Source organism: Chamaea fasciata, unplaced genomic scaffold (assembly GCF_029207755.1).
Source record: "Chamaea fasciata isolate MVZ Bird 193981 ecotype frontalis unplaced genomic scaffold, bChaFas1.0.hap1 SCAF_14, whole genome shotgun sequence".
In the NCBI taxonomy this organism is placed as follows: Eukaryota; Metazoa; Chordata; class Aves; order Passeriformes; family Sylviidae; genus Chamaea; species Chamaea fasciata.
This window is the reverse complement of record NW_027094099.1, coordinates 19,135,858-19,162,823: the sequence shown is the minus strand read 5'-3', so window position 1 is coordinate 19,162,823 and position 26,966 is coordinate 19,135,858. Positions and strand designations below refer to the sequence as shown.

Below are 26,966 nucleotides of genomic sequence, written 5' to 3'. Positions count from 1 at the left end.
AACACAAGGACTGCACAACCCTTCATTTTCCAAAGCCCAGTGAACTGCAATGGCAGAATGGTGTGGAAACAGAAATGAGAAAGGGATCACTCAGCAAGAATTATGCCAGGAAAACCCTTTCTCACTCCATTTCACCTCGGAGAATAAACACGGAGGAGATTTTTGGGGTGCGGGGGTGTGGCTTTTATCAGTTTTTATTACAACAATTACTTTTTCAAACCACAGAAGCAGCCCAGGAGAGCAATGAAAGCAGCTCAGGGAGGTTGTGTCCTGAGAAAGAGCCTTCCCCAAGGCCCGGGCAGGGGATGGATGGATGAGCTGCACCATCAGATTTCAACCCAGTGCTGGATAAACCCAGAAATAATCCCAGATTATGAAATAACAGAGGTACAGGGTGCGTGTACATACTGACTTTTACCAAACTATCAAAAAATTTGACTAAAAAAAGAGCAAAAATTCAAATAACTAAGTGTAAATTCAGGAGGAACCTCTAAATTAAGCACCACAAAAGCAGGGCTGGAAAGCAGCGATAACCTGCTCTCCACCACACTTACATGAACCCAAAATTCAAATCACTCGCTGGAATAATGCAACTCGCCCTTTCAGAACTGAAAAGGGAGATCCAGGAATCAACCCCTTACGAATCACTTCCTCCAGCTCACTTCTTCCTTGCCTGCTGCATATTTGGGAATAAAACGACAGCAGCAGCTCTGTCCGGATCCTGCTTGGAAAGCGGCTGAGGGAAGGAAGTTCAAAACGTGTTTTTAGGACACTCAGGCAATAAAGCTCCCCACTTAGATTATCGTCGATGCCGTGCAAGTTGTTTTTTAATTTACAGTTACACTGGGAGAGCACGGGCTGCTTTTATTCCTAATTTAGGCACATTCCATGTTTCTCAGCATAACTGCAAATTGAAACTAAGCGCCGGCAATATCGCCAGTGACGGAGCTGAAGGAGGACTTTACGGGCGGAAATGTTCGAGAATTTGTTCTTAATTACCTCGTGCACATTTTACACAATTAAATTTCCATCCCAGGATTTTGCATTTAGATTGTGCAGCGCAGTTAAACCCTCGGTTTTTTTTTTCTGGAGGAGCAGGCGCCGCTCTCCCAACTTTTCAAAAGCAGACTTAACTACTGGATAACACGAAATTCCCCAGGTGAAATTTCATTCCAGCGCCGATTTATACATTCCTAGCTGGATGGGCTTCAAATCACCTGAAACTCTGTAGGGTATGGACCTTAATAAATATTAAATACCTCAAAAAACTACTCCCAGGTTTTTTCTTCTCCTCCTAATATCAATTTTGCTCGTTCTCTTACTGCGGAGGGTTGGGTTTTTTTAAAAAGAAATAAGAAAAAATCCAAAAGGCTATAACAGCAATTTAGCAGAGTTAAAGTGCTTCTGAGGTTAACCTGACAACAAAGAGGAACAGAAACACAAAGCATCTTGAAGTAGGGTTTCAATTAAATGTGCAGGATTTACTAATGCAGGGCCCCGACAAAAAAAAAAAAAAAGGGAAAAAAAAAAAAAAAAAGAGTTACAAATTAATTTAATCTTCTGCCTATAGTTTGCAGCTGCACTCCGAAGTGTCTGGGGCTTAAGAACAAAGCCTTGCAAGGCCTGGGAGTGAGGAAAGCTTCAATTTTTAATGTATAAGGCCATTAGCTGATAACTTGTGGAATCTGCGACCCCTGCGGAGGGGCAGGAGCGGCAGCGGAGACGGATGAAGTGACAGATTTGTTGTTGGTGGCCAGGCCTGGGAAGGAGGGGGGAAGGTTATTACCACCACCAGAAAAATGCCCTAATAACCTTTGGGACATTCCTTGGCTTGAGCAGATGAGTTCCAGCTCCGTCTCCGACGTTAAAAAAAAAAAAAAGATATTAAAAATCAAAGCTTAATTCGCCTTAATTAAAGATAATTAGTTTCACTTTGACTTCTTTTAAATATGAACTACAGCAAATGCACTGGCAGCTCAAGGCTGCAGACAATCGGGGTTAAATTGCACGTTTCTGCCTGGCCACAAATCCTGGATATTGCCAGGCTTTTACTGCTGCATCTTCAAAGGTGACGCCGGGGATGGGAACGCCTTCTCCGAAGGGACAAAGGTGGGCCAGGGCTCTGCAGGGAAATTGTCAGGAGAAAAATCTCCACAAATGCTCCCCGAGGGTTAATTCGATTCCTTGTTGGAGCAGAGAGGCTTCCTGCTCGGTTTAAATCCGGTATAAAAAAGGGAGAAATGGGTGAAATGTGGCCGTGCTGGTGGAAATGCAGCTCACCTTCTGCTCTTCTCCATCTCTGCTGGAGTGAGGGCTCATCTGCCAGCACAGGCAATTAAATCATGGGAAAAGGCAGGGAAACTTCCTCATGTTTTGACTCCTTAAAGGTAGAAACAACTACAGAGTAAGAAGAGGAAACAATGCGTTGAGTGATAGAATCTTGGAATGGTTTGGTGGGAAAGGACCTTTTAAAGACCCTCTAATCCATCCCACCATGGGCAGGGACACCTTCCACTATCCCAGGCTCCTCCAAGCCCCGTCCAACCTGGCCTGGGACATCCCAGGGATGCAGGGGCAGCCACAGCTTCAGTGCCAGGGCCTCATCACCCTCACACACACTTAAAAATCTCAATAACATATCCTGTTACATCCATCAAATAACCTTAAACACAAAACACGCATTCCGAACGCCCGACAGCTGATGTCATCCCTTAATTGTCCCCTCAGCCTGGGCGGAGAACTGGATTATTTATTTCCCTGCCCACGGCGGCCGAGGAGCAATTGCTGAGCAACAACGATCCGCCGAGGTCTCAACCCGTGCAAACTGTACCTAAACTTCCACTTTATTGCAGCTTAGTTCACAATCTTCACCTAATATAGGGTTACATCCCAGTGCAGCAGGCGGATAAATCATCCTGGAATATTACTCCGGCTAAGTTTAGCTGGGAGTGGAGCATATGTGCTTCCGAGTCACTGAAGCACAGGCCCATAAAATACACTAATTACTGGAAGTTCTGGTCACTGAGTGATTGATAGCGCTCTGCCGGGCAACTTCCCCGGCTCCAGCTCGTGTGAGGGGCCTCCCCCAGCACACGGCAATTATTAATTCATGACCCAACCCTCAGGCACTGCTCCCTCCGCTCCCAATCCCACCAGCAGCAGGCTGGACGTTGTCCGTCCCCACCACCTCGGCGCGTGATGGGAGGTGGGAGAGGAATCGCAGGGAACTGCTGGGAGAAATCACCCAAAAATAGCTCCAGGGGAAGGAATAATATAAATATAGGCCAGCTTTTTTTTTTTTTTATTTTTGTTTTTTTTTTTTCTTCCCCCCAAGAAGGAGTTTGTGAAGTGCATCATTCTGCAAGGAATGGCTGAGAGTCCATAAATATTCCTGCAGAAGAAGGATCCGGGCTGCCGGGCGCGCTGTGCACGTGACAGCTCCTCGTGCCTGGCCGAGCACAAGGACTTGTCACCAAGTCACCAACGTCACAGCATTGTGACGGTCCCTAAAACCCGGCGGCAACAAGGTGAGGCTCACTGCAATAACACCACCAACGAAAAGCAGTTTTTATGTCCTGGCTTCCCTTAACCCCAAAGGGAAAGTGTTACTTCTCCTCCACTGGTCCAACTCGAGGCTGTTTCTTCCAGACCCCGACAAAAACTGGGCCGTACCACCAAGATTTGGGTTTTAGATCTTTCCTTCACCACCTCTAATCCTTTATGCTGGAGAAGAAGACCTTGAAGAGCATCAAGTCCAACTACTGCCACCACCAAACCCCGTCCCTCAGCACCCCAACTGCACCCCTGGTTCAGATAAGAGCACCCACAGATCAGTGCAAGCCCGCAGAACCTCCCTCAGATCACCTCCCAATCCTCACCTTGAACCAGGTTTTCCCTTCCAAGCTGATGAGAGGTAACTGATCCCACCTTTTAGACTCCCCAGGAGGAGATTTGAAAGCTCCCTTCCTTAACTAGAGTCTTGGCAGCAGATTTTTAACCACCCCTCCGGGACCAGAGTTCCGACAATGGATTTCTGCAGTTAAACACCCTCAAGACTGAAGTGCTTTTAGCAGAGCCGCTTTCCTTGGAGCATCCTCTTCATCCTTCTCCTCTCTGTGGGCTGGGTGAGCTCCTCTCCAGCTCCCTCTGTGCCCCCAGGCCGAGTGGGATGAAGAGTGGGAGCCCCAGCACGCTGACAGTGCTCAGATGTGCCTGAAGCAACGAGGGGAGGCACATTTGTTGGGTAATTCCTGAGCTGCCTGCGTCTGGGAATGCACACAACCAACTGAAAAAGCCTGATGACTTCTGAAGAGGTTGCTAAGAACCCTTGAAAAGCTCTTGCAATGACACAGCTACTGAGGGCTCTGGTCACCAAACACTCAAAATTCTCACTCGGGGAGTTTGAAGAACTAATATTAAGCGAATACTAAAACTGATGGCACAAACTCCTTTTCTCTGGGGGAGACAACAGGGATAATCTCTGTAAGAAAATCGAATTTCCCAAGGAGACCTGGAACGCAGAGGACAGTGGAAAGCAGAGACCAGGGTGTGATACAGAAGGAGCACAAGAAGCCAAGCAGGTGAGCTTCTACCTCCAGAATTAACTTGGTTTTGGGCATTAGCAAATCGCTTCCGCTTCCTGAATGTCCTGAATGCAAATATAACATCAGCTCTATGTGGAGATGAAATGATAAATATCGCAGAATCCCAGGATGAGGTGGCTTGGGAAGGACCTTCAAGTTCATTTCATCAGGGGCGGGGAACCTTCCCCTACCCCAGGCTGCTCCAAACCCACCCAAGGCAGCCTTGATGCTGCTATTCAACCCCAACCAGATGGATTTTAGCCTGCCCCGGATGGTTTAAAGTTCACTTGTGGATAAGAGCCAGGGGAAGGCGGGATCAGAGTCATACTGGAGAGGAACAAGAAATACTGGGCAATTTAATTTCTCACTCCCCCCTCCCGTGCAGGACACGGCTCTTGGAGAGAGGGAATGGGTTCCAGAGCTCACCCAGCCCCAGCCCAGGCTGTGTTTTATGGCCGAGTTATAAACCCTGGAAAAACAGCTCTGAGAAATGAAAAATGCTGACACGGTGCTCAGTGTAGTGACAGCAGTGGCATGGGTTTAAATTGAACTTGCTTTGTCAAGCCAAGAGCACTTAAATAAAACAAGGGGGAAACCTCACGGAAACACACAGACTATTTGTGATGGAACACTTTTCAAATAGTTTTTCCGGGTTATGGATTAAATTCCATTCCCTTCAGAAAAAAGATCTCTGAAGGGAGAAAAGCAAACTCAAAAAAAAAAAAAGATAACAAAAATATGATAATAACGATAATAATAATGATGATAGTTGTAATAATATGGTATTAATGATGTTGATGCAGCCATTTATCTAATTTTATTCTGTTTTAAATTTAATTTTTAATTTATTAAGCTGCACAGCTAATTTTCTTATATTTTAATTTAATTTTAATGTCTCGGTTTTTTTATTTGTGAAGGGAGGACTGAGCACCCTCAGTCCCCTCTTGCCTCAAAGGGAACGTGAACACTCCCCATTCCTCAAAGCTCAGGCAGGAGACTTTAGCTCCAGACTTTCCCCTCTCTCCCATCGAATTTTTTTTTGGGGGGGGGGACAGTTTCCTCAAGCTCCCAAACGACACTTCCCACTTCTCATCACACCCAGAAATTCCAGAGGTTTTAAGGGGGCTCCGAAGCGCATCGAAGAAAACGAGGAGATTTCCTGACAATTTTACATCCATCCTCACACACCAGCGCAGCCCTGGCTGACCCCGTCCCACCAGAAATTTCCTAATCCCTAACGCCGAGCCGTGAGGCTGCAGCGCTGACTCCGCCGAGTGCAGGATGATTTTAAATCCCACGGCAAACACCAGCTGCCCTTTTGAACAGCGACAAGAGCGTCTCCGCTGCCAATCCCCACGTCAATAGGGTGTTACTTTAATGACAGTGACCTTGTGTGGCTCTTGGAGCACCTCTGTCACCTTTTTTTGGAGGCTTTTTCTTTTTTTTTCCTAAGGCACTGGCCTTGTTTTCATCATTTAACATCACTCAGAGCACTTCAATCAAGCTGCTGCTGGTGGGGAGAGGTCTCAGAGGAGCAGCTGCCAAACCAAGGAACAAAGCACCCAGCCCCAAACTGGGTCCTGCACATCTGGATCAGGAGAAACTCCTCGGGAAGTGAGGGAGGGGAAAGAAGTTGGGAAGGTGTAAAAACCAGAGGAGGGAATGCAAACGAAAGGAGTTGCAGCAATAAAATTCTGATGAGCAGCCGAGTTATCCACTAACAACCCTAAAATAAACCCCAAATATCTTGTGCTGGATCACTGAACTGCCGGGGCACAGCTCTTAATTCAGCAAAAGGAACTGGGAAATGCTTTGTTTACAAAGTCCTGCATTTACATCGCTCTTTTTTATCACCGCAAAATCTTCCTGGAGTGCAATCTCAGCCCTTTGTTGGCTAGAATGACTTAGAGAGTGTCTGAGCTTGGTCTGTATCTCTGCCCAAACCCTGGGTGATTCAGCACCCACCACTTGCATTTTGGTTAAAAGGGCTCGGGCAAGGAATTTATTGTAAAAACGGTTCAGTTTTGGGCTACAAAAGGTGAAATCTGCCAAGATGCAGCACGGAGACTGCTCAACTTCTACCTCACCTTCTGCTAAAAATCTTTGTTACGGTTCACTCAAAGGTATGTCCAGCTTCACATTAATGTGAGGAAAGACAGAGGAAAAAAGAAAGGGAGAGAGGCAAGAGAGAGAGGAAAGGGGGGAAAAGGGGGGAAAAAGGAGAGGAAAAGGGAGAAAAAGGGAGAAAAACAGAAGGGAAAAGGGAAGGGAAAAGAGAAAAGGAAGAAAAGGAAAAAAAGCCTCCACACACTGGGCCCTACTTCCTACCCAAACACGGAGTTTTGTTTAATACCTCAAATGAACAAGCCCATTCTAAATACAGCCAAAATGAGCAACAGGTAAAAGCACAGGAATCCCCAGGGAATTTAAAGACTAAACAGAGGTGAAATTGCAATATATGGATGTCATTTTTGATGTTAGGAGTGCATGTGACAGGAGAGCTCTGTGCATACCTCCATGAAGGAAATCCCCAGGCTCCAAACATCGGAGTGAATCCCGTACTGCTCTCCTGAAATCCTCTCAGGCTGTAAAGAAAAGGAGAAAAACAACTCCTGAGCTTTGCAGACAGGCAGGGATTCTGCTCCAAAGCTGCTCCAGGGCCAGGAATGGGAAAAAAAAATAAAAAATCACAGGATTGTGGAATAATCGGAGTTGGGAGGGATCAAATTCCAGCTCCTGGCCCTGCACAGACATCCCAAAATCCCACCCTGTGCATCCCTGGGAGCGTTGTCCAAACTCTCCACTCCCTGAGGAGCCTGGGCAGCGCCTCAACACCCTCTAGGGGAAGAAACTTTTCCTAAAATCCCACTGAAACCTGCCCATGTCCAGCTCCAGCCGTTCCCTGAGATCAGAGATGCTCCTCGGGAAGTCAGAGACACCAAATAAACCACCAAGATGCTTCAAAGCTTCCCTGGCAGAGAGCAAATCCAGGAAAAATTCAGGAATTCTCCAGGAAAATCTGTGTCCATGCACCCTGCAAGGGTTGGCCTTGGATTTGTGTTTGGGTTGTTTAATGCAAGGAAAAAGCCAAGGGCTCGTGCACGTGAGCAAAGCACAAGGTCAGGTTGAGAGAATCCGATTTTCCACTTCCCTCCCCAAATCCAGGCAACCACAGCAAGGAAAAAAAAATTTCCCTGGGTGGAGTCCAGAGGCTGGGGAATAACTACAGTTAAAAAAGCAAAGTTACTGAAGCCAAAAGAATCACCACACGGTGGCAATTTTATTTTATTTTATTCTATTCTATACACTTCTTAATTTTGGGCTTTTTGACCCGTAGAGGGAAAAAATAAAATAATTAAAAAACAAAACAAAAAAAAAGCCCCAGCTCCAAACTATTAATAGCAGGTTTAATGCCTCTCATGAAATGGAGTGCTGTTAAAAAAAAAAAAAAATCTGCTGGTTTTGACTTGAAAGCTACAATTTAAGCATTTCCAAGGTCAAGTACAGCATGAAATGCAACAATAAAAGGCTCCCTGAGACTCCTCTCCCCACTGTGCTGTTAATGCACCTGTCTGGCCCAGCCACCTACAAAGGGATTGGCAGCCTTTAATAATCCAGAGAGCTCTGTGAGAAATCAAAACTCCCAAATCAGTGCCAGCCCGACGTGGTTTTTTGGATGTTTACCCTGCGCTGCTGCTCCCAGGTCAGGAGCTTTTATCGCAGCGTGAATGTTAAATAAAAACCACGCTGCTGCCCCTGCTCCCTCGAAAAGTGGGAATGTTTTTCCCTCAAAATTCCCTCAACCCTTCCCAAAGCCAAAAGAAAAAAAAAAAAAAAATCCCCCACAATTTCAAGCTCTTTGACCAAATCTCGTTTGTGAATGGCCCAAAAATCTTATTTTTCTTAATACTTTGAGTATAATTACCCCGTTAGCAAACCTTAGAAATGTCTGCAACAGCATGGCGTGATTTTTTTTTTAAGCTGCCAGATTTTTATCCTGGTGTATTTTTATAGGGATGTATTTTTATGCCCCGCAAAGATGCAAATGTGGAGCCAAAAGTGATTTTCCAACATGGTATGGCGTGTGCTAACCCGGCCCCAAGCCAGGTGGAAACACCCACCCCGTTTTCCAGACCCTCCCCGAGCCACCAAATGAGATTTATAATTCACATTGAGCCACACTGAATTGGTTTTTTTTCTTAAAGTTCAAGCTTTAAACAGCAACTTCTAGTGAGGAACTGTGGGTTCACAAAAAGGTAAGGGCAAATAAATCAGCTGTTGAAACAAAAGATGGATTTAAAAGAGGAAAACAGGAATGACAGGTACATCAAGGGTGCAACGCATGGATCGCTCTAAATATCCTCCAGTATTTTCTCTTAAAAATTTTCTACAACTGGTTATTTTTTCCATTCATTTTTTTTTTCCTATATAAAGTGCCGATGAAATGATTTGAAAGAAAATGTGTTTTGGTTGGAAATTTTAATTGCTCAATCAAAAAGCTTTTTTTTTGTTGTTTTTTCCCCAAAAAATCCAAAAGTTTTTTCCAAAAAAACCCCCTCCAAAAATCAAAAAGCTTTTTCTTTTTTTTTTCTCAAACAAAACCTCATTTTTTTCAAGAGTTTCAAATTCACTACCAGTCTGCCAAGTGGGTGAAGCAAAGCTTATGAGCTTCTTTATTTTTGGCTTTTTTTTTTTTTGGAGGGCTTGCATGGAAACTCAATGACAACAAACGACTCAATCAAGGAGCAAAAGGAGATTTGAACACAGAGAAATCAGATCCAGCACATTTGGAGCTTAAACTTCTGCTTCACAATTCGGAGATGGAGGCGTCACATTCATCCAGAAAGGCAAAAAAAAAAAAAAAAGCAATTTATTTAATGTACACCTGGGAAGGAGAACTGTAATCTTGGTTTGGGCACTAAAAGCATAATGCAATTTAATTCTCAGCCCTGCTTAAGACCAGTTTGAAGCAAGTCGGAAAAGTTGATTAATTTGAAGCTGTTGCTTTGTCTGAATCTCTGTGTTCTAGTTTTGTTTTTCTAATTTGTATTTTTTTATTTAAAAACCCCCCGTTTTTCCTACAGAGTATTCTGATGACACAGGACAGCCCAAGTCTTTCGAGGATGGTGACACGAACCTTTCAGAAGCCACACAATCACCTCGAGTGGAAAAGCACTTAAAAGCAAATAAATGGGCGCCCTGACAAGAAAAATCAGGGGGAAAAAAAAAAAAAAAATCCCTGAAAGCGATGAGAGGTCATGGATTTCTCTGAGGTTTGAAAAAAACACCAGCACCAACCACTTTGTGCTGTTTGTGTTTTGATTTTAAACCAGCAGAACGCTTCTCTTCTCATCAATAGCAGGAGAATATTTTGAGTATTTTGAATCTGGATGTTTACAAAGAATTTTTGAATATAAAAAAGAAGAGTTCATAAAGCGTTTGAAGAATTTTTGAATATAAAAAAGAAGAGTTCGTAAAGTGCTTCCAAAACTGAGGCAGTGGAGTTTGAGATGGAGAACTGAAAAGGATCCAAAGGATCTGATGGAAAATCCACTTTGATTTGTGCAGCTCCCGCTCAGGCTGGCACTTGGCAGCTCTGAACCCAAACCCTGCCCCAAATGATGCACCCTTAGCTGAAAAAAAAACCTAAAAAAAAATCTAAAAAAGAGGAAATTTAGGGGCTTTAAGGCCCAGGAACAGGACAAAAGTGGTCTTGTGTTAACCAAGACTCACCAAAATCTGTACAGAAAAGTGAAGTACTGATAATTTCCTGCATTCTGAGCTAAAAAAAAATTGCACTTTAATGCCCTGATGTTATTCATCCCAATGTTTTTAGCTTCAGATTTCCATGGGAAACTGTTCAGGAATGCCCATCAACCTCTGCACAGGCTGAAATGCTTCCCTAAACTCCAGCATTCCCAAAATGCGGATGGTTTGGGGCTGTCAGAGTTCTGCAGAGAGCCACCAGCTGTGAGTGAAAAAACGGAGTTTTTTGGAATGTCCAACTGGCTCTTTTTGTCCCCAGTTGTCACAGGGCAGCAAAAAGAACTGGAAATATATTTTTAAAAACCCACTTTTCCGATATTACTCCTCCCTCTCAGCAAGAAGCAGAGCTGGAATGAAGAGAGGGGATGGGAAGAGATGGAGCTTTTGAGGGTTGATTCAGGACACATCCTGCACGAAACCGAACAAGAGTGAGGACAAATAATTCCCATTCCCACGTTATTCCCTGCACATAAATCCACTTACCGCCATATAAGCATTTGTTCCGACATACGTCTTGGCTATGGAATTCACCAGCTATCAGACAAAACAGTCTGTTAGAACAATATAAAGATAATGTGGGAATAAAATGGGCAATTATTCCTCATTTAACCTACAATCATCATGCCCATAAATCAAGGAAAAAATGATGTAAAAGAAGGGGAAGGGATTTCTCCGCCAAGGCGTTAAAAAATGATTAAAATCTCGCCCGGGTTGGGGGAATGAGAGGATTGCAATTTAAACAAGCACTGCATTACAGTTTATGGCAGACAACCTTAAACAATTGTGTTAAACAGGATGCTGCTTGGTTTAGTACCCCAAACCAGGCTGATATAAAAAAGGGAATGAGGAGGAAGTAGGATTGAGCAGGCTCATTTTGCAGTCAGATGTGAATAAAGCCCCCAATTCATCCCCTAAATACTGGAGGGACAACAGAGCCTGCCAGCCCATAATACCAGGCTGACCTTCTCTTTGGGCCTCGTGTTTGGCTGAGAGGAAAAGGTGCTGAAATTCAAATCAACAGCACAGCGAGCTCATGGGTCACTAGCAGAGAAGTCCTCCAGGGAGGCCCAAAATGGAAATTAATTAAAATTTGTGCTGCACATTGTCAAAGCCCACCACTATTGTTGCTCCCAATATTAATTTTTATTGTGGGCCAGTTGGGCTCCCCAGACACGTCTCTTGCTCTGCCCTCCCTTTTGTCTGGGCAAAAGGCTCCCAGATCAAAGCTGCATTTCAATGAAGTTTGCTATTCGTAAGTAGTAATTACAATATCAGCAGTTTTTACTGTCATTAAACAATGAACAATCATACTCAGATGAAGGGAAAGAGATTAAAAATGAAAAGGGCTGTCCCAGCAGAGAGGGGTTTGCTGTGGGGCTGCCAGGTGATTCTGACACCGGGAAGGGAATGGGGTGAGATGCAAAAAGGGGGAATTTACCTGGGTGCTGACCCCAAAGTCACAGAGCTTCACCTGGCCCCGGGTGTTCACCAACATATTGGATGGCTTCACATCTGTTTGGGGGGGGAAAAAAGTGGATTATCCACGTTATCCTGGATAATACAGACACCATTCATGCAGAAATACAGAATGTCTCCCATTGGAATGGAGCCACGTCAAAATCCAGCTCCTGGCCCTGCACAGGACAACCCCAAAGATCCAGGGAGCACTGGCATGGTGCCTTTGGGCAGGAAATATTACAAATACCTCCTTCAAATGCAGCGGTTTGTAAGTCAGCAGCACAGATGAAATTCCAGATATATATATATAAAAATATAAAATACATCCTCTCCATACAGATATTATCTGGTATTCACACAAATGGTATTTACACAATACTAAAAATCCACATCATTAAACCTGCAGGTGACACCACTATGGAACGGACACCAAGTGCACTGATGGACAGGAAAAGAACTCACGGGCATTTTAACAAACTGGAATTCGTTAAACTGGGAAAAAAAGATGGAAACCCATAATTAAACCATCAATATCCATCCCAGAACCAGAGTATCAGTGCAAATATCCTGAGGCTGACTCCTTGATGTCAATGGAAGTCGGTGCATTGTTGCAAAATAAAATCAACACGGGAATAAAGTCAACATCCAGTGCACGTGCACTGACGGACAGGGACAGAACTCGCAGGGATTTTACCAAACTGGAAAATCAGCCTGGAAAAAAAGATGGAATTCCATAAATAAACCATCAATATCCATCCCAAAACCAGAGTACCAGTGCAAATATCCTCATGCTGATTCCCCCTTATGCCAGAGGAATTTGCTGTAAAATCAACACGGGAATAAACTGCTGAAAACCCAGTGCATGTGCACTGATGGACAGGAATTCACAGGGATTTTTACAAACTGGAAAATCAGCCTGGAAAAAAAGACGGAATTCCATAAATAAACCATCAATATCCATCCCAAGACCAGCCAGATTTTACACTTGTCAGTGCAAAATCCTGATGCTGAGTGCCCTTGATGCCAGAGGAAGCTGGTGCACTGCTGCGAAACGGAGAGGGGAATAAACTCAACCCCCAGCCTGGCTTTAGTGCAGCAAACATTGAACATCTTTGCAGTTCCAGGGATGCCAGTGGGGGAGCAGAACGTGCACGTTATGGCCTGGCTTAAACACGGGAAGATTAGAGCCTGGCTTTGCCTAATCACCGCTTTCTTCTGTCAAAATGGATTAAAAGCAACAGCTTGAATCGGTGCCTCCTGTAAAAGTGAGCACTGGTTGGGGGCAGATGGATGAAACCCAACTAGAAAAGAACCTAATTTTGTTTATCATTAGGTTTGCCTTGCTTTAGCAGCTGTTTCCTGGTACCACAGGAGCTGCCTTAATTTGGCTCTGCGAAGTCGAAATGGAGAACCTCAATTAAGGAGCTGATTAAACGCTCGCCTGTATTCGAGCTAAAAATCCCGATTTAAAAATGGGAGCATTCAATGGTTCCTACACATCCCAGGTGGGTCAGTACTTTTAAAGTGAGGCATCAACACTGCTGGTACTGTAATTTCTGTAAATTCTGTGATTTCTCCCCCCCCCCCCCAAAAAAAAAAAATCCCCAATCCTGAGCATCCAGAGCCTCAGTTTGTGTTTGCTGATCTCCACCTTCAGGAATTCCACCCACGTGCTGCACTTTTGATGGAGTTTTGCCTCCTCTGGAGCTGAGTGACTTTGCTCAATCCAAGCAGACGTGCTGAGGCTCCCTCCTGAATCCTAAACAGAACAAGGTGCAGAATAATCCTGGTTCACCTTTTTCCTAAAAATCGGGAGCTACGCCTGAGCTGGGCTTGGCTGGGGGTGGAATGAGCCCAGCCCCAGGAGCTGCAGCACACAGGGAATGTTGATATTCCAGGATGTCCAGCTGATCTCAACTTTCAGGGCAAAACCGAGCAGAACCAGCCCTGCTTTTAGTTGTAGCAAAAAGGATGCTAAAATCCTTTCACAAACAAAGCCGAAAGCAGGTGAAAATCCTAAAAGGAAGGAAATGAAAACTGGCCCATTGAAATTGGGCAGGGGAGGTCGGGGACCCTACAGAGCAAGGGGCAGTCAAACAAATCCTGTGAGAGCAAATCTCGGCTGAATTCAACACAGAATCACCAGAGAAGCAGGGAATTTCAGCGAGCATTTGCTGTACATTCCAGTGGCTGTGCTGATTTCCCCAAAAACAAAATACCTGATGCTGAAAGCAGGGAGGAACACCAGCTCATCAGCAAATCAGCCTTTTGGTCTCATCACCCACTCCACTTCATGGGTTAAATATATATTTTTCTTTTTTGGGTTTGGGGAAAACGAGTGTGCATAAATAATGTTCTGCACCATCTGCTTGTGATTAATATTAGTGTTGAGGAGTGAAAGAATTTAAACAAGAGCCAAAAGGGGTCATTATGCTCCCATTACCAGGGCTTGCTTAATACAAATGATTTCTATGAAGCATCATTATAGAGGATGAACAAGTTCTCCTCCTGATGGAGCTGCCTGAGTAGTTTCACCTCTCCACAAACAAACAGGACCTCCAAGCTCTTACTCACCAGTAAATAGAACCATCAGAGGTTCAGCTTTTTGAACACCCCAACGTTTCGCTCGTTGGTGGCATTGAAAAGCAAACAGATTCACGATTGTGTGAGGGAGAGAGAAAAAAAAAAAAAGGGGGGGGGGGGAAAAAAAAGCCCTGAGATGCTTTAAAAGCTGGCTCTTGACTTCTCCTGGCTTTTAAAAACAGCAAACAGCAACAGGTCAGGTTCAAGGAAGGCAGCAGCGTGGTTTGGCAGAGGCCAGGATTAATTTTTTTTTTTTAAATAAGCCTTAAGTGGTCCATGAGTGGGCAAGCCTGTGATTATCTATACACAGAGACATAAATAAAGGTATGGAAACACAGAATCCTGGGATGGCTCAGGTGGGAGGGGACTTTAAAGCTCATTCTGTGCCCCCCCAGCCATGGGCAGGGACAGCTCCCAGTCCCCCAGGTTGATAAATCCACAAACACCCCTGGGTTTGTGTCTGTGCTGCACTGGGTCCGATGATATTCCCCAGAGGTAAAAACAGGAGAGGGGGGAGAGTCAAATCTGCAGCTCTGGACATCCCTGGTGAAATCCTCAGCCAACAATCACTGGTGAGAGAGAAGCTGGGAACAAGTCCCAGAACAAAGAGGAGCGGAACATCCTTGGATTTCTGATATCCTGGGGGGAAAAGGAGACGGTCTGAGTGATGCCCAAACCTCCTCCTGCCACAGAGCGGATCTCCACATCCTCGATCCTCCCTCATTTCAAACCAGCAACACTTCCAGAGCTTCAACTGAAAACCTAACCAGGAAACTGAGGTGCCCAAGCCATGAAATAAATATATATAAAACCTACAGAAACAGCCCCAGAGCCAAGCACAGCAATCCAGCTCGGTACAATTAAACACAAGTGGGTAACATTGATTTCCTGCACTTCCTTTAATAAGCAGGTGTGAACAAAGCAGAACACAGCAGATAAAATGCACACGGTCTATACTTATTCTTGAACTTAACAGATTTCTGGTTTGTCTTTAGACAAACTTTGACTTTGTACATGATTAGACTTGTTTAATTGCTAATTCTGTTTTAAATCTAAGTTAATTTCTCATTACCCTTCCATTTCTACTTCTTATCCTCTGGGGAAAAGAGCACACTTATCATTGGGACATTCTCACATCTTCCAAGGAAGTGGTGGAGGTGTTAATCTTATGTTTATGTTTGAAGTGGGTGCGATGACTCCAGCTCGGGGGTTTATTAATATGCACGGCTATCACCTCATTAGTTGCGAGCTTTGTTTTGAAGTGAAGCTGTAATATTTGCCGAGATGTCTGAGCTGCAGTAAAAGACCCGCTCATTGTTTTGTTCCCTTGGCTTTAATTCCCTGCTCCAGGCACCCAGCTCTGCCCTGGGACTGCTTCAGCCCTTCCCTGGAGATTCCTGACTCTCCTGCTCTGCCCCTGGGTGAGACAGCAACGAATTCAGCAGTCAAAATTCCTTCCTTCACCTCTGAGCAGCCAAAGCCAGGAGGCAGCTGAAGGAGAAATAATCACCTGCCTGCCACCCCATCCCTCTGGCCCTGCTCTGAAGATACAGGAATTTTCTGTAGCCTAAAACAGAGTAAAAGACAGAATTCTTGGGGAAAGCTGCAGAACCTGGAATGCTCACAGTGCCCCCCGGGGCATTCTGCAGTGCTGGGTCAATCCAGCAGCAGAGCAAGGCCAGGAAAAAAAAAAAAAAAATCAGAAGAGTGATGAAAAATCAGTTTCTGAGCTTTTCTTCAGAGCACAGCAAGGACCAAACGTCATTCATCAAAATCCTGGGTTACTGCAGGGAGCAGACGTGGGAGTTCCACAGCAACATCAGGGACCAGAGCAGCTCCTGCCAGACACCCTGGAAACCCTAAAAATGGAAGAAGTTTCTCTTTTTTTGGGGGAAGTTTGGTGTAGTGGGAATGGGCTTCTCTTGTTCTTTAAACAGCATTTCCCACTTTTTTTGTTTTTTTTTTTTTTTTTTAAAGTTTTGGTGGATCTGAATTATTTTCTTCCAAACAGACACGTTTTAAAGAAAATTTAACAGGGAAAAAAAGCAAGGGATAAACGAGAAGTTCAACAAGAACACCCCAAATGAGCTGCAGGAAAGACAATAAACAGCAAAACCCAAACCTGACTTATGTCCAAGCAGGTTTAAAGCCTTCAAGTGTCCCTGACAATGGTAGGGGACAGTGGGCTGTGATTTTTAAAGATCTCAGCCTCCAGCAACACTTGTGGCTATCACATGAGATTCCTGAAAATTCCTTGGACTCCTGAAATCCTGAAATTTCCCTGGAAAAGCAAATTCCTTGCCTATTTGCTGTTCCCAACACCAGCCAAACATCTCATTTCCACGCTGCTTTTTCCACCTGTTTGCACCCCCAAGCTTCGAAATCCCCGTGAAATTCCTTTCTCTCTTCAGTCCTTTTTCTTTTCAGGGGAGGAGGGAGGGCAATAAAAGAGCAATACAAAAAAAAATTGTTTTACAAGAAAGTGTGCAAGGTTAATGAGTAAAATTCATCCTGCGTTACCCCACTGGACTCACAGCAGCTGTTTGCTTGGTCAAGTGTCTCGGCAGAAAGCGCTGTTAAAATTTCCGTGCAGAACAGAGAACATCTGCCACTCACCTCGGTGTAAAATCTTCAGACTCCATAAATAGGTCAGGCCTTTCACAACCTTCAGGTAAAAGGAAAAAAAAAGGAAAAAAAAGATCGTATTTTAGGGATTCCTGGTAGGAAAAGTTCCACATTTCAGCTGGGGTGGGAGATCAGACCATGAAAAAGGGAGATCCCACCTCCCTCCCTGCTAAAAAACCTGCAGCAGGTCCTTTATTAACACACAAATGAATAATACACGCGTTAATTTTTTTGCCAGGACCTGGAAGCTGAAGTCAGCTGAGCTCACACTGAATCCCTTCGGGCATCCCAGTGTATTTTCAATTCACCTGTCCTTGCTGGGGTGTTAAAAGTCACAAAGGCCAAAGGACGGAATGATAAATCTCTTCATAACCTTTTCCACTTCATCCTCCCTCCCCTTTCTTTCCATTTCCTGCATCCTGTATTTTCCTTTACTCCCCAGGCTTTTATTTACTCAGTGCAAACTTGGAACTTTTCTTCCTGAACTGTCAAGATTCCCTCATTCTCCTCTCATTTCGGGCCAAACACAAATCCTGCATCTCACAGCAGGGAAATTACAGCTCCTAAAACACAATTCCTGAAAGGAAATACAACTCCTAAAACACAATTCCTGAATTAAATACAACTCCAAAAATACAATTCCTGAATTAAATACAACTCCAAAAATACAATTCCTGAAAGGAAATACAATTCCTAAAACACAATTCCGGAAAGTAAAAACAACCCTCTGAAAATACAATTAATGAATTAAATACAACACCTAAACCTGGGCAGGTTTCAAAATCTGCTCCTTCCACCACCAAAACTGCTGAAGCCAAACTCCAAAACTCCAGCACAAAATTCAACCGACACACTTCGACCCCTGCTGCCCTTCCCAGCCCATCCCTGCTGCCTCTTTTAAACCCTTTCCATCCCTGAGAGGAAATTTAATTCCATTTCCAAGACGTTTTGCTCACGGATCTCCAGCACGGTGAAGCATTTCTGACGCTGCTCAAGTTGGGCGAGTTCTGCTGTCAAGACAATTATGGGTTTTTTGTGCTCTGAGTAGCCCCAAAATGAAATTATTTATGTTGCAGTCATCGAGCAGAAGTGCTAAAAATGATCCAGAGTGAAAGCAGAGAGCACAGTAATTTTCTGCCTTCCTCTTGGATTGGAAACCCCTTCAAATTTTTAAATGTGTTCTGTAAGAAAAACGATGTTGGCGGAATCAGAATCTTTTCGTAAAGCAAACAACGATGGCGGTGGATCCCAAATTAAATTGTTCCAGGAGGTAATTCCTCCCTTAAGCTCACTCCAAACCCAACCAGCTCCTGGCCTCAGATGGTTTTAACTTTTACCAAAAGCTTTGGTCAAATTCTGCCTGCTCAGGGCTGTGGCTTGTTCACCTCAAACCTTTTAATTTAGATTTGATGATCTTAAAGGTTTGTTTGTTTTTTGTTTTTTTTTCCCAGCCTTAATCCTTCTGTGATTCCATGCAAAGCTAATGGAAATTCTACCCACAGCATTTTGACGTAACAATGACAGTAATTAATAATTAAATAATATTGAAAACAATAAAGTATCAATGCAAAAATAAATCAAGGAGATGCAACATTTCATGCTTCCTCCAATGGCCAAAGGGATTTTCAGAACAGGAAATTCTTTGATCCTTAAAAATGTATTTAGACTATTGAAAATCTTTAGAATCATAGGAAATCATTTAGTTTAAAGCAGGCATTTAAAATAATAAAAAAAACCCCCAAACCAAAACAAGATTTCTTCTGAAACAAATCAAGAGCTGTGAGTTCTCAAACATCTTTATTATGGGGCATGTGCTGGGCGAGCAGCGAGGGAAGGCACGGAATTAACCAAACTCTCCCTTCAGGTTCTCTGGGTGTACAAAGGAACAAAAAAAAGGAGTTTTTTCCCCTTTATCCTGGGCTGTAAATCTGCCCCCCCAAACGGACTCACCTCGTTACTCCCTCCCCTTACATTTGCCTACGAGGGAAGGACTCTCCAGCATTAAATACAATTCTAAAAAAACTGGCAGGGAGAATCTTTTGATGGGAGAAGCTGGAGCAGGAATTATTGGCATTCAGCGAAGGAGGGTTTTATTTTATTTCTTTTTTTTTTTTTTTACAACAATGCCTTGACAAAGCCTTGACACAAAAAGTGCTTCCACCTGCTGTCAATCACTGCCTGTGCTGACAGTTCAAGTGCACATCCTTTCAGGGAGGACTTCAATCAACGGCAGCGCTCCGAGCGCGGAGCACAATGTCACCGCTGCAGGAATGGAGGGGAAAAGAAATGTGGGAAGAGGAAAACCATGGGAGAGAGGGGTTTGACAGCCCCTCCCAGGGCAGCTGAGGATGGAGCAGCACCGCAGCAGGAGGGGGCACGGCGTCCCAAAGCCTGCTTTGCCTTCAAAAAACGCGCCGCCGGAATAAAAACAGGAGGGAGGAACGGGAGAATTTGAGGGATTTCTTCTTCTCACTGATGGTGCCTCACATCAGTGAGGGATGGATTTTAGGGTGAAGGCAAAGATCCCTCCACATCTCCAGTGGGAAAGGCGGAGAGAATTGAGAATTGGTGACCCAACTGTGGCCTTGCAGGGCCTGAAGGAAGCAAAAACAAAACTGCAGAGAGACAATTCCCAAGGGCTGGAGGGACAGGAACTGGGATTGGGAAGGAATTCCTGGCTGGGAGGGTGGTGAGGGGCTGAGATGGAATTCCCAGAGAAGCTGTGGTTGCCCCTGGATCCGTGGGATGTCCAAGGCCAGGTTGGAGAGGAATCCACTCCCTGTGTCCTGTCCCTCCAGCCCTTGTCCCCAGCCCCTCTCCAGCTCTCCTGGAGCCCCTTCAGGCCCTGGCAGGAGCTCTGAGCTCTCCCTGGATCCTTCCCTTCTCCAGGTGAACATTCCCAGCCTGGCTCCAGCCCTTGGAGCAGCTCTGGGGCCTCTCTGGAACTGCTCCAGCAGCTCCACATCCATGGCAAGTCAGGCTGAGAGGGCAGAAGATGAGAAAGACAAACCCAGCGGTGCCCATTCAAAACCATTTAGGTTGGAAAGGCTCCCCCCAGATCAGTGATCCCAACCCCAGGAATGCCAAAAGCTGGAGGCAGAGGAGAGCTGGGATGCAGGGAATGCCTGGATGTGCTGCATCCCCCTCCTCTGGAGATGGTTTCACCTCCAAACTGCCACAAACAGAACGAATTCCAAGGAACAGATGCGCGGGTCGCACGTTTTATCGAGCAGCTTCCACGGATTCATGCACTGGACAAGTCTTGGGAGAATAAAAGACAAATGACTCTGGACACAGGGAAGGGAAAAATAAACCAGACTGGGGGGGGAAAAAAAAATATGGAAGCTGCAGGTTTTGTCTCCAAAATCCATCTGTGTGAGCAGAAGCTTTTGTTCTGGCCCTCTCCTCCGTGCAGCAATGCCAGGATTTGGGTAACCCCAAAGTGCTCGGGGGGGATTAGGGTGTAATCCCCCCAAAAAAGGCTCTGCTGCCACCTCAGACACAGCGTGGGGAGGCTCAAAGGAGCCATTCCCGGGCCAGGGAGGAATTCCAGGGAAAACAAAAGGCTTCTGCTGCCTCCTTCCAACATTTCCACTGCGCCAAAAATCAGCACCAGAGCAGAGGAGCTGCTGGTTCAGCCTCAGTGCTCACCTTCTGCTCTGAGAGCAGGGAACAAAATATCCAGGAAAAGGGAAATATCCATGTGAGGGAGGCAGGATCACAGGCAGGAAATAAATAAAATAAAATATCCAGGAAAAGTGAAATATCCATGTCAGGGAGTCAGGATCACAGGCAGGAAATAACTGAAATATAACTGGGAAAAGTGAAATATCCATGTGAGGGAGTCAGGATCACAGGCAGGAAATAAATGAAATAACTGGGAAAAGTGAAATATCCATGTGAGGGAGTCAGGATCACAGGCAGGAAATAAATAAAATAACTGGGAAAAGTGAAATATCCATGTGAGGGAGGCAGGATCACAGGCAGGAAATAAACGAAATAATAGGAAAATTGATATATCCATGTCAGGGAGTCAGGATCACAGGCAGGAAATAAATGAAATAACTGGGAAAAGTGAAATATCCATGTGAGGGAGTCAGGATCACAGGCAGGAAATAAATAAAATAACTGGGAAAAGTGAAATATCCATGTGAGGGAGGCAGGATCACAGGCAGGAAATAAATAAAATAACTGGGAAAAGTGAAATATCCATGTCAGGGAGTCAGGATCACAGGCAGGAAATAAATAAACCATCCAGGAAAAGGTGGGGCTGGAGCAGCAGCACCAGGAATAAGAGGGAAATCGAGGAGAACACCTGTGGAATGCCAAGGGGAGGATGAGGGGGAAGAGCCAAAACCAAGGTGGGGACGGACGAAACCCACACCAGGAGTGAGAGGAGGAAAAGGAGAAGGAACGAGCAGCTGAAGGAAGGCTGGAATCCCACCCCAGGATGACCAAACCAGCCTCAGCACCCTCGGGAAAACGGGGATGCTGTGAGCAACTCCCCGCTCAGCGCTCCAGAGGGGAGAGCAGATGAAAGGTTTTCCCTGTGAAAAAGCACTCGGATTCCAGGAGGAACTGCCAGGTACATAACGAGCAGACTGGAAGCCGCTCAGAGGAAGCAGCATCAGAGAGAGGGATGGATGTTCATCACCCTGGGCAGGCCACACAAATTAAGAGGAGAGCAGAGCTGTGAATTACAATGAACAGAGACTAAATAGCTGCCTGCCAGTTGGATTAAAGGATTTCAATTGTCAGCTTGATGTCTAATGAATGTGAAAAGGCAGCACTTAATTAAATGGCACATGATAGAATAACTTTGTTATGCTTTAAACCGCTGAAGTTATCAAAGTATTCCTCATATTTCGCAATTGTTTTCGCAGTCCCTCCCTCCCTGGGGAGATCCACTGAGACATTGGTCATTACCCTGTGTTCAGCAATGGGGAAAGATGGATTTTTTTTTAAAAAAAAACTTTTACATTTTTCTGTTGGTCTGCAATTTGGAGTTTTCAGTCGTGCCCAGTGAATTTTTAACAGCTGAAGGCTGCAGAGCCCCAAGGATGAGCTTTAAGGATCTCCCTGTCAACACCTCCAGAGCAAACCCAGGAGATCTGAGGGTTCTTCTGACAGCCCAGACTCACCACCCCCAAAAATGACCCCAATTAACCCTTCCCTGGGGCTGCTCAGGTGTGGAAAAGGTGAGAGACCAGCCTGTGCCAAGGGAAAAGCTTCATCCTCCTCACCAGCCTCGAGGAGAACGCAGAAAATCTGTTCTGCCCCTGCATTTTGGTGCCAGGAAACAACTCAGTGCTCCAAGCTGGCAAGGAAAACCAAGGGGGTCCCTCTGGGCAGGACAAGGACAGTCAGGGTGGAAATGAAGACAGCCAGGATGGAAATCACACACGCAGAGACAAAAGATTCCCAGCAGGGCTCCTGAATCACCTCCTGGAGGAACCAAGGAGAGCAGAAAGGCCTAAAGGCTGCTCAAATAAATACTGAAATAAATAAAGAAAGGTGATTAAAAGCACTGCCCCATCCTGATGGGAAGAAATGCTGGTAGGAAGGGATGTGGCCACACAGACTCCCAGCAAATTCTTTTTATAAATTTTTTTTTCTTTCCTTATCCCACTCAATTTCTCCCATCCTTTCACACAGATTTGTGTAACAGAATCCTGCAGTGGTTTGGGTTGGGAAGGACCTTAAAGCTCATCAAAGTGCCACCTCCTGCCACGGGCAGGGACACCTTCCACTGTCCCAGGTGGCTCCAAACCCCATCCAGCCTGGCCTGGGACATTCCAGGGATCCAGGGGCAGCCACAGCTTCTCTGGGAATTCCAGCTCAGCCCCTCCTCACCCTCCCAGCCAGGAATTCCTTCCCAAAATCCATCCAAATCTCCTCTTTTCCACTCGGAGGCCATTCCCTGTGTCCTGTCCCTCCATCCTTCGTCCCCAGTCTCTCTCCAGCTCTCCTGGAGCTCCTTTAGGTCCTGGCAGGAGTTCTGAGCTCTCCTTGGATCCTTCTCCTCTCCAGGCTGGACAATCCCAGCTTTTCCTCACAGGAGAGAATTCCCATCCCTGCCAGCAGCCCATGGACCTCCTGAGGTTGTGGTGGACATTCCAAAGAAAATTTGGAATCCTTAAAATCCCGGAGTCCCCGAGCACAGGGGATGGTCTGGAGGAGCAGAAGAGAGGGAGGACTTTCCTCTCACACAGATCCTGGAGTTGCCCCACTCAAATCACAGATTTTCCACACTCACAATCAAAAAAAGGAGAGAGGAAGGATCCTCCCCACACACAGATCCTGGAGCTGCCCCAACACCTCAAATCCCACCCAAATCACAGATTTTCCACACGCACAATCAGAGAAAAGGAGAGAGAAAAGCCATCAGAGTACTCACAGCCACCGCTATCCGTCCGAGGACGTGTTCTGGAATTTTCCTATAAACATCCAGAGAACCCCCTGCAGGGACAAACAGCATGTGCCACATCAAACTCTGCCCCAGATCTGAAACCCCAAAGGTTTTCCAGGCCTTGGTTGTTAATAAAAAAACCACCAGCATTGATAAAACAACAGCTGTGTCAGAAATAACCGACCTTAAAAACCTTAAAAATTCTGCATAAACACACGGAACAGAGCTCGGGGGTCTTTTTGACCACCTTCCTGATTTGTTAGCACTCAGAAAACAGCAGCAACAAAATATCAGAAAACCTCCCAGTCACAGAATATCAGCATTAAAAACTCCAGACCGTGTGGAAAAACGTCTTGGGGATAACAAGATCATCCCAAAAAAGCAGATTTCAAGGCCCAAAGTATCCCCAAAAACCTCCCAGTCACAGAATATCAACATTAAAGAACTCCAAACCGTTTCCAAACTGCGTGGAAAAATGTCTTGGGGATAACAAAATCATCCCAAAAAGTAGATTTCAAGAAATGTTAGAAAACTTCCCAATCATGGAATATCAACATTAAAGAACTCCAAACCTTGTGGGAAAAATGCCTTGGGGATAACAAAATCATCCCAAAAAAGCAGATTTCAAGGTCCAAAGCATCCCAACTCTTGTCCCCAAAAGCTGGTGCTACCATTCTGTGGTATCCAACAGATTTCTCGAAATGATTAAATGGATACAAATATCCAATTAAATGGATAGAAATAGCCGTTTAAATGGATATAAATAACCATTTTATATCCGTGATGAAAGTCATTTCCTCCTGACATCATTTATTTTTTTTAAAAATAAAACCCTGAATAAAATACTTCCTTCAACCAGAGAATCTGAGAGAAAAGTGGAGATGGGGTGAAGCCATCACTGGGAGGGAGGGAGGCAAAAAAGGGAGAAATAACAGGAATGACATGATTTTAAGAGGGAAAAAACCAAAATGAACCCTAAAGGACTTTAGCCAGCAGAAAGGAAGAAGCTGCTCAACGACGTCGAACGGGTTTGGGGATTTTTATTTTTCCCTGCCACAAAGTGAATTGTTCGGGAGATCTTTTCACATCTTGCTACCCAGCTGAAGTGAACCTTCGTGGGAAAACCTGGCAGGGCCATAAAATGCTGGTTCCTGAGGAAATCCTGGCGGGAGGAGCAGGCTCCGGCTCCGTGGGGAAAGTTGGGAAGAGCCCGAGACACGCAGGGACAGCATCTGCCACAAAAATAATAATAAAAAAAACCTCACAGAGGCCGGCAAAGCTCCCAAACTGCTGCCACCAGGGGATTCTCCTTGCTCTTCCTCCAGGAACAGCCAAAATTCCCAAAGCCAGGGGCTGGGCCAGCTCTGTAATTCCAGCTGGTGGGGCCAGGGATGGTTTTGGGGTGGGGAGGAACAAGAGGGGACTGGAGGAGGAACTCGGCAGCGAGCTGGGAAACAGCTGGGCTGGAAAATAACTCCTTGCCTGGTAATTAAGAGACCATTTCCACTGCAAACACCCAGGACATTGGGTTAATAGATTTCTTGAAAGGAAAAGCTGTTTTGGCTATCAAAACACTACAAGTGAGGAACAGCTGTTTTGTCAGCGAGGACAGATTGCACGGGAGGGCTCAGATATCAAACCACAAATTAAGGCTGCCTTTATTTCTCTTCTGTTTACATTTTCCATAAAAAAAGGAAGGGAAGTTCCACGCAGGGAAAACGCAGAATATGCCTCAATCCCAATCCCAACCTGCTCTGGTTTTTTGGTTTTTTTTTTAACTACTTGCAATATTATTAATACTCCACATTTTCCAGTCTTACTATTTCATTCTACCAAAAAAAAATTTTAAAAATCCTCATTTAATTACTTAGCAATCAAAAGCAAACTGGATCCACTACTCACCATCCATGAACTCTGTACACAGTGAAATCCTGTTTTCTACAAAAAAAGCACCATAAAATCCTATGATATACGAGGAGTCACACTGGGAAAAGAGAGAAAAAAGACAAACAAACAAACAAAAAAAAGCCACGAGGCTGTTTTAGAATCTGCTCCAAGAAAATCGAAGCGAGAAGGATTCCAATGGCGAAATCCCACGCACCTTGTAAAGAATTTCTAACTCCGACATGATCTGCTTCTGGAGCTCCAGTGTTATGTCCAAGGGGATGACCTGAAACACAGAAATGCACAGAGCTCATGGAAAAGGGAAGCGAGTTCTTCAAAGTAAAAATCCCGAAGGATCCACGGACACAATGACCACTGTGGGATAACCAGAAAGAGAGGAACAGGTGGAAAGAATATTTTCACGGGAAGGAAGTTCTCCTCACCATCCCAGCTCCTCAGCAGGACCAAAGTGGGCTGCACTTCCTGGAGTTAGAAATTTCCAGGATTTTCAGGGCAAACCCTCTTAACAAGGCACGGGAAAAAAAAAATCAAATTTAACACGGAATTCTTGGCCAAAATTCCCTGAAAACTCCTTTATTAAGCCCCGCTTTACAAACCAAACCGGACCCAAGCGCTTCGAGCCGGGCTCAGCCTGCCCCCCTACCCCAACACTTCAACTTGATTTCATTTAACACACCAGTTGAACACTTTCAAGCTAAAGGGGAAGGCGAATTTAGCGAGTTTTCAGAGTCAGCAGAATGAACGTTGCAGGAATAGTGCTGACAGAAGAGAACAGAACACGGGGAGCCCATTCCCAAACACGGCACCAAAATCTGTCTCCAGGAAAAACCAATAACCTGCCTCTTCCCAGAGCTGGCTCGGGGGTTATTTATAAAAGCTGTCACTGAACTAAATTGTAAGTGGAACACAGGGCTGCCAAGAAGCCTTTAACACACTTGTCCAGATCAATAATCATTTGCCAACAATATTCACTTCCATTTTTTTTTCCCGGCGTGGAAAAAACCTCCGGAATTCATCTGCTGGGATCCCACCAAGTTGTGTTCACTGAACAGCACCAGGATTCCACCTTGTCAGTGGGGGAAAAAATTAACATTTGATCTCAGTTGTGATCCCAGAGAGGAATCTCTCTGTCCCCAGGATCAAAAATATCCCTGACATCCCCAAAACAGGGCCTAGAATGGGGAGATGGGGCTCATTTGTATTAACCCTGATTATAAACATCCCAATAATGAGGGTGGTAACCTGGGATAAGCGGAGTTTTTCGCATTTCCAGGTGGTCAGGACACGGGCAGAGAAATCACAAGATTATTTCACCCCAAAATGAATTAGGGGAGCTCAGAGCCTCACCTTCTCTGCAGAATTATTTTACTGGGTTTTTTTCCACCTGGAAATGTGTGGCTTGTGTGACCCCACCTGATGTCAAGGCTGGAGGAACCTTATTTATTTACAGCACAGAAAGAGGAAAAAAATAAATATTTACATCCCACCTTAACCTGCATTTATCATCTCCTTTTGTATGAAATTTCCAAGCCTATTTTCATGGGTAAAAAAAAAAACAGCTTCAGGGTTTCATGAGGTGACAAGTTTCCAGCAAGGGCTGGAACTGAGTTACAGCAAAAAAAAAAGAACTCAAAAAC

At 45.0% G+C, this 26,966-nt stretch overlaps 1 protein-coding gene across 2 annotated transcripts in view; it reads right to left on the bottom strand.

Annotated features, from left to right (window-relative positions):
- The window catches only part of MAP2K5 (mitogen-activated protein kinase kinase 5), a 120,243-nt gene that overhangs the window by 48,268 nt on the left and 45,009 nt on the right, over positions 1 to 26,966 (bottom strand). For both annotated transcript variants that reach the window (XM_066196559.1, XM_066196560.1), the window contains exons 10-16: positions 25,526 to 25,594; positions 25,327 to 25,408; positions 23,413 to 23,474; positions 17,007 to 17,055; positions 11,788 to 11,861; positions 10,833 to 10,883; positions 7,097 to 7,168 (exon numbers count right to left, since the gene is read on the bottom strand). In XM_066196559.1, the coding sequence (XP_066052656.1) occupies positions 7,097 to 7,168; positions 10,833 to 10,883; positions 11,788 to 11,861; positions 17,007 to 17,055; positions 23,413 to 23,474; positions 25,327 to 25,408; positions 25,526 to 25,594 (459 nt within the window). The remainder of the gene's footprint in view (positions 1 to 7,096; positions 7,169 to 10,832; positions 10,884 to 11,787; positions 11,862 to 17,006; positions 17,056 to 23,412; positions 23,475 to 25,326; positions 25,409 to 25,525; positions 25,595 to 26,966) is intronic.